The sequence below is a fragment of the Apaloderma vittatum genome, unplaced genomic scaffold (assembly GCF_000703405.1).
Source record: "Apaloderma vittatum isolate BGI_N311 unplaced genomic scaffold, ASM70340v1 scaffold3870, whole genome shotgun sequence".
NCBI lineage: Eukaryota > Metazoa > Chordata > Aves > Trogoniformes > Trogonidae > Apaloderma > Apaloderma vittatum.
The window spans coordinates 24,803-32,717 of NW_009696009.1; the positions used below are offsets into that span (position 1 = coordinate 24,803).

General features: G+C 45.2%; 1 protein-coding gene across 4 annotated transcripts; it reads right to left on the reverse strand.

Moving 5' to 3' along the window:
• On the reverse strand, positions 1-7,255 carry DRD2 (dopamine receptor D2). Of its 4 annotated transcripts, none has more exons than XM_009873062.1 (7): positions 6,952-7,255; positions 3,979-4,088; positions 3,339-3,475; positions 2,471-2,661; positions 1,750-1,818; positions 741-909; positions 1-194 (listed from the first exon to the last, which is right to left on the reverse strand). In XM_009873062.1, exons 1-7 carry the CDS (start codon positions 7,231-7,233, stop codon positions 1-3), a joined length of 1,152 nt encoding a protein of 383 aa, XP_009871364.1. In that variant the 5' UTR covers positions 7,234-7,255. The 4 variants fall into 4 exon arrangements, with proteins under 4 accessions (XP_009871364.1, XP_009871342.1, XP_009871357.1 ...); XM_009873040.1 differs by having other exon boundaries at positions 741-1,083; positions 1,732-1,818; XM_009873055.1 differs by having other exon boundaries at positions 741-933; positions 1,732-1,818; positions 6,952-7,233.
• Between the last annotated feature and the right edge of the window lie 660 nt (positions 7,256-7,915).

Sequence of the window (7,915 nt, forward strand, 5' to 3'; positions counted from 1 at the left end):
TTAACAGTGGAGGATCTTCATGAAAGCCTTGCGAAATTCAATGTTGAAGGTGGTGTAAATAATTGGGTTGACAGCGCTGTTGACGTATCCGAGCCATGTAAAGGCGCTGTACATGGCTGGGGGGATGTTGCAATCGCAGTGCACGTTCAGGATGTGAGTGATGAAGAACGGGAGCCAGCAGATGATGAAAACACCTGAGGGAAAAGGAAAGAGATGGATTTTGATTGCTGGAAGCTGGACAGTTTGAGACAGCAAGTTGCTGCTGGGTACAAAGAAAAGAAGAATAAGCCTCCTCTTTGTCTGCTAAGTCTCATAGTCTATATTCTGAATACCTGGGTAGGTACTAAAAAACTTCTGTGCTGTGTAACTTCCAGTTACATCAAACAGTCTGGCCTTCAGAGGTGCCAGTTTCTTGCTGAGCTGCTGCTTCTGTTCTGGAAAATCCGTGACCTCTCTTGGCCCTACGTCTAGCTGTCTTGGCAGTCCAAACCCCCCACAGGTGGACAGCTTTCTGAGCCTCTTGCACAGCACTGTGCACTCTTCCCAGCTAGGAAGGAGCTGGCCTTCCTATTGGCAGCCTCTTGCCTGCTTGCTTACATACCCTCCAATGTATCAAGTTAAATTATTTCTGTGGAGGCCTGGAAAATCACTCTACACTGAACATGCAGACTGGCTAGCTAATCCCAGGTAGCTATTGGCTTTCTGCAGAAGCACGACAGGATGCCAGTGTGTGCTCTCACCGAGTACGATGGCCAGCATCTGAGTGGCTTTCTTCTCCTTCTGTTGTGACAGTTTCCTCCTGTTCATAGCCTTGAGAAGAGTGGACCTTGTCTTGCCATTGGGCATAGACTGGATCTCAAAGGCCTTGGCTGTGTGCGGTGTTTCTCTGGCATGTCCATTTTTCTCTACCTTCCCAGGGCTGTCCAAGGGTGTCTTCAGGGTTGAGTTGGTGCCCAGGTTAGAGGCAACAGGCAGAATCAGCTGATGGTTACTTGGTGCCGCAGGTTTGATGGTGGTTTTCTCAAGGGGACTGGTACTGGACACCATCTCCATTTCCATCTCTTCTATGTGACTCTCCGCCTCCTGGACAAGAATCAAATGCCCACAACACAAAGACAGATAAATATTTGGAGAGGAGCAATGAATTTTCCTTACAGAGTGAAGCTGGATGATGTTGAAGAACAATTGATCCCTCTTAACCCTCCCTACGTTTTTGGTAGATGCTTGGAGAAAGGGCTGTAAAGAATTTACAAATGAGAATAGTTTGGGGTACATGGGGTTGAGAGAACTGCAGTGAATTGACTCTTTATTGCACAGAGAGGCTAAGCAATGGGAACTACGCTGTCTCCCCTCCTCGTAAATTTTATTTAAGTTTTCAGAATATCAATAAATAAACCCAAAATCAACAAGCAAACCCCAACAAAGGCAATGCGGTCCAAGACTTAAAATAAATAATGGAGAGAAGAAAATCAAAGGCACGAAATGTCAAAATGTCATGGCTTTTATAGCTGATCTTTAGGTGAGCTTAGTCTGGCTTTTTGAGCTCTATAATCTTAAACCCCCTGCTTCACTCTAAGGAATGGGAAGAATATTTAAATGTTGAGATTGAATGGTAACCTTTGTTCTTAGTTTATTTTTCTCACCCTCTACATAAATTCATTTTGTGTCCTGAGAGGAGAAAAGGGGAGAGCTGAAGGCTTTGAAAAGCTACCACTTCTCTTTAACACTCACCACTTTGCGTTTATTAACTTGGAAACTCCCATTGGACTTCACAATAACTGTGCAGAGCTTGACGTCTTCTGGATGAGTGCATTTGTCCTAAGGGGCAAGCACCAGCTCAGAGGTTACACAAGCAGATGGTAATTGGGAAGGGAAGCTGATAAGGGAGGCACGTGGAAATGCAAACATGGGGCATGAAGCTGAAATTAATCAGTGTGACTGAGGTGCTAACAATAATGGAAAACTACCCTGAAGAAGCAGTAACGGAGGCAAGCATCTCTTGTGCTTTTCACCAAAGGAAAGAAACCACAGTGATCTGCTTCTGTTTCAGCCTCTCCCTGCCTTGCTGCCTCCTTTGCTTGACACGGCACTGGCCTGTGAGGCAATGCAGTTCGGAGGTAGCGCCTCTGGGACTAGACATTCCTACTGTAGTCTTGGGTACCCCAACCCCAACTGAGCAGAGCCAAAGGAAATGCAGTCTGGCTAACGAAGCAGCTCCTAATGCCCATCAGCTGATGAAACACCTCCTGAGCTGATGAAACACCCCCAGCACCAGGCAGTGACTGGATAAGGCAAAACGTGCAACTGAGACTCCAGAATGGCACAAACACCGCGTTCACCTTCGCGATCCCGTACTTTACCTAGTCCGGCCAGTGGCGTTTGGGGCAAGGAGGAAGCACCCTGGGGAATGAACTGGAGCAGGAAAGGGGAAAGACGGAAACGGCTGAGAGCAAGGCAGAGATCTAGTTACCTTCAGCGGGGCTTGCGTGTCCGAGTCCAGGCCATGGCTGCTGCGCTTAGTGTTGACACGCTTCCTGCGCTTCCGGAGCACGATGTAAATCTGCACGTACACCAGCAGTGTGACAATGAAGGGAACGTAGAAGGAGACAATGGAGGAATACACGACAAAGGCAGGATTGGCAATGATGCACTCATTCTCATCTGGAAGACAAAAGGTTTCAGGCTTGTTGTCCCTGCTGTTAGATGCTAGCACAGGCTTCGCCCTCGTTCTAGGTGGCTCTGTACCTTCTGAGAGTAAGGGGTTGAGGTCATGGAGGGGAGCACCGTGTCAGTTGGAAGCGGTACCAGAACAGCAAACTTCTCTGGGGTCGTGGGGCACTTGGGTCACATACGACTCAAAGTCCATGGCTATTGTTTGCCTTGTAACTAAAAGCCCACTGATCCCATGCTGTATACGATCTGGTCTTCCTATGAAACTGATGGCTGAACAGCCAGTTCTTTTCTCTCCTGTCTCGGTGAAGCTATTTGTCCCATGACTTTCATTTTTGCACATTTTAATATAAGAGGGATTTTGATTTTGCAGTGGACAAATGTTAACATAACCTTGACAAGTATTGTGCGAACTACTATGTAACTTCCCTTCCGATGTGTCTAAAATGCTGGTCTGTAACAGCAAGAGGTGAAACGGGTCCCAAAGCAGCTGACAGAAATAGTCTGGGATGATGCAGGGAGAGAACACCTGCAACAGGGATGGATGCATCCCAATACACTGAAAACCCCATCCCCATGTTTTTCCTGACTCGGAACAGAAGACTGTCAGGGGACCCAGCGAGGCCAGGAAGATGCCCATAGCCAACTGCAGGTGGCATAACACTCACCTGTGTTGTTGAGGCCAAAGAGGATTGGGCAGGAGATGGCAAATGAAAGCACCCAGACCACAGAAATCATGACCGTGACCCTGCGCTTCGAGCTGTAGCGGGTGTTGTACAGCATTGGCATTGCTACTGCCGTGTACCTGCAGCGTGAGATACAAACCCAGTGTATGGTTATTCTGCCAGCCCTGACAAACTGTGGGCAGTTACACCTAGCTACCGCGCCTGAAAGCCCGGTCCAGCGAGAGAACATAGAGCCAGTCAGGTTTCACAAGTCTCCAGGACGTCTAGCTTCCCTGTTTTGGAAGGCACAAGGCTGGCATCGGCTTAGCACTGCATTTTTCTCCCTCTCTCTGAGCTACTGATGTCTGCTCCACCATTCAAGCATATAAACGAAAGGACTGACCTAACTGGAATGTACACAGACAACTCCATTTACATGCTCGGGATCAGTGTTTCTATGTCTGCTTCTGATGAAATCTTGACTCAGATCTCATTTATGTCCTCCGAGTTGCTCTTCAAAGACACGCACAACAGTAGCTGTCACCATTTTCAAGTCTGAGTCACAGGTAAAATTAGACCCCATAAAGATGGCTGTGACTTGCTACCACAGGTTTGACACGACTTGCTGCCACGGAGCCCTCACCTGTCAATGCTGATGGCACAGAGGTTGAGGATACTGGCAGTACACATCATAACATCAAGGGTTACAAAGATATCACAGTGGATCCGACTAAACCTCCACTCACCGACCACCTGCAAAGAGAGAGAAGGTCAGTAAAAGAGCTCACTGAGGATATGCTGCTGAGAGGGTCTAAAGGGAGAGTTTTGCACAAAGATCTAGACACTTGGTAGCTGCAGTTCTGCTGGTTCAAGAGGGATCTGAATTTCATCTACAGAAGTTGCAGCTGGAATGGGGTCCCGTGAAATCACTTGCATGCTGGGTCAAGTAGGACTGTTTGCTACCGAGTGCCTTCGATGGCTTTGTCCTGTCTAGTCTAAAGGTCTCAAATTATGGCATGGCCACAAAGGAAGAACTCTGCTCCCCCCAAACCCTTCTTTCCAGCGTTTCCGTCAGGGCTGGTGTGATTTTTGTGCTTCCTAATTCCATCCTGTTACTCTGCGAGTTGGGCAGCCCAAACAGCAAACGCAAACCCGAGCTCGTATTCCAGTGACATAAGGGAGTGCAAGTGTCCTTGAAGCCAGAGTGAACTGTGCAGGATCTTAAATAGGTCTCTGAAGCATTGCAAAGATGTATTAGGAAGGAAATACGTTAATTTTCTGTCCTATGCACCTCTAATTGTACTTGCAGCTTCCTGTCAGGCACTTTTTTGGTGATTATACCTAGCAAGTATCACCTTTAGAGAAGCAGGAGCTTTCCTTCATTTCATGGTTTAAAAAAACAGGATAGAAACCGCTATTTTTTTAATGTGAACAAAATCAACTTGATTCAGAGTAAAAATTCTTTGACACACTACATGTTGTGATAAAGACAAAGCACTAATGACAACACTTCCAGTTACCAGTAGCCTTCTTCTCTTCGCTTATCTTGCTATTGAAACTGAACTTTGCCAATTAAGTTTAATAGCAATTATTAGGACTGCTGTATTTGACATGTGATGAAAAAAGTATATTTCCTTCTAACAAAAATAGAGTCCTACTGCATTTGAAAATAGAATGAATAAGATATCTATTCTTTAGTTATTTCTGCTCTGATATACATAACCATAGGCAGTATAAAGAAGGAAGAAAGAATGACTGCATTGAAGCCTGAGTGACAGATGAATACTCGGTGATTAAAAAAGAACTTAAGAGACAGTTGCATCAGTAACTTTGATGAGAATTTGCCCAAAGACAAAGGTTTCCAGCCAGATACAAGCCTTTGCAAAATCAGTTTCCTGAATGCATAGCTCTGAGTTTATGGAGATGCTGTAAACTGTAGCAGTTCATTCCCTTAGTGCTTTCATTTATGGAGGAGAAACCTCAGAATTCTGGAGGGAGAAGATCTCTTTGCATTGAGGCTGATTTTTGAAAGGCTTTCCTTTTGATACTGGTTTTTGTCTGAGCTTGTGATAAAAACCCTAAAAAAAAAAAACAAATAAAATTTACAAAAGAAAGGGTTCTGGCCAGTTTTGATTTCTGGTTACAGACCCGGAGAGGAACCATGGTGTGCCCAACCCACATCAGTCCAACGGGTCCTTCTCTGACAGGAAGTATTTGTCGTATTTTTTGTTGTTTCTAGCTAGCAGTAGGTTTAGCAGAGTTTGAATAAGAGTAGAAAGGGCAAAAGTAAATTAAAAAAAGGAAAAAAAAAAAAAGAGTATTGCTGAAATGTACAGGCCTGTTTGTCTTACTGGGGAGATTAAGGAAGCTGAGGTTCCTGACCAATTCCACATACACATGAGCCCAGAAAGAAGTATCTTACATTTTGTGCTTTATTATTTCCCATTAAAATAAGTGTTAGAGAGACTCTTATAGCTGGGCCTAAGACAGCAAGAGCTTCTCACAGCATAAGCTTCTGCTTAAAATGGGTTGTCACAGAAGAGGAATAAAAGAGAAGTGTATCTAGTCCCAGAGGCATTGACTATAATCATAGCCAGCCTGTGGCCATGTTAATAAGCTTTAGCAGCTTCGTTACATTTTTTTAAGTGCCATGAAAACAATAATTAACTAGAGTGTTAATTAGTATTGTGATTTCTTGACAGCCTATGTCACATCACTGGGTCTGGTTTGGCTTGCATTAATACTTAATGGGCTAATTGATTATGGCTTCTTCCCCTGCTCTCCTCTCAGTCTTATCATTTTCTCTCATAAACAAGTGCCTGAAAATGAATGGTAAACTCAGTTTAGTTTCAGTCCTAATGTTTTCTCACCACCGTTTGTTCTCTCTTGGTTGTGATTGCCACCAGTACACCAGCTCACAGCTGACTCAAGAACATGGGCATCCCAGCAAAGGGGGTCACAGGAGGTGGGCTGCGTATCTTTTCTTCTTTCCTTCAGAGATGCATTTCACTCTCTCAGGCTATTTACCACTGCAAGAGTCATTTGCCACCAAGTAAACAGATGGAAGTCCTGGGAATACTCCAGTATGGCTTTGTATGTTCTTTTGTACCACCAGTGTGAAAAGTAGCTCACTTGTGATGCTGTTTCTCTTGAAGCTCTGGATTTACCTCTTATGCCTACAATTGCTGGCTCTTACTACTCTAGTGCTTCAGAATTAGGGTTTTGATTGCTACTCGATGCAGTTTATTAGTGTGACACCCATAACTTGTTGCAGACTCAAGCTGGGAAATGAACAGTTCACCTATGTAGTTTTGAAAAAAAAAATCGGGGTCCTTTTGCTCTTGATCTCTCCATGTGAAGGACAGATTTTTCAATATGATGGGCCTGTAATTTAGCCCTCTGAACAACACTGTATTTTCAAGTCAGCCCGTCATCTCCTGTCAGGGTCATTTCCTGGAAAAATCTGACCAACTAAAATTAGGAAATGAAAAATGCTTTTGTTCTGGGAAATTCAGGAGGGCTTGAAATAGCTGACATCCAGGCTGCCAAGCCTTCCTTCTCTCCAGCCATTCACCAGAAAGGTTCAGTACTGCAAAAGCAACCTGTGGGCACTTACCTCCAGATAGACCACCCAAGGCATGACCAGAGTTGCTACCAAGAGATCCGCCACTGCCAAACTCACGATCAGGTAGTTGGTGGTAGTCTGAAGGGCTTTTTCCCTGGACACAGCCATACACACCAGTACGTTGCCAAAAACAATGACGAAGATGAGGAGGGTGAGTAGCATGGCATAGTAGTTAAACTGAGGCTTCTGGTCTGCGCTGGACTCGTTGAGTGGCTTGCTCCAGTTCCTGTCACGGATGTCACCATTGTACCAAGAGAGGTTTAGGGGATCCATGGAGGTGAAAGTGCCAGGCTCCAGCTCCACCCTGATACAGAGATGTTGAAAAGACTGTCAAAAGCAAACACGTAAAATGAAAATAGAACAGTTATGCATGTGCTACCTCACCCTTGGGAGTCTCTGCGGCCTGTTCCTCCTGCCCTGAATTCCAATATGCATATGGTGGGCTGGCTGGAAATGCAATGCAGACCTATGTGGGAGGCAGAACTGATGGCCAGATACCTCGGCAGGGCTCGAAGAAGTTAATTTCTGTTTCTAGTTCATCCCACGGATTTCTGTGGCCAGGGATATTAGTTATTCTGCGTTACAGCTGATTCGGGCAGAGTGCCTGGGCTTTTTGTGTTGGCTCCCCTGACATTTCTTAACCACTAACTGCTCCGTGTTAGGTGTGCACAGTTCAGGGCAGATGTGCCATGACCCACTTTGTTTATTTTTCATGTGCTTCAAGAGGCTTTGGGCTGTGTTCTTTTTTTGTTTTTCTTTTCCCTTCTTTTTTTCCTCCAGCAGCAAAATAAAAAAAAAAACAACAACAAAACCAAACTGAATTGTGATGATAATGAAACTTGACAGGAGCATTTGTGAAATTCAAGCTGGGCTGTGCCTGCCTTCTGTCATTCCCCCAGCGAAGGTGAAGTGCAAAGGGGAAAGCAGTGGGGGCATGCCTGGGTGCCACCCCACA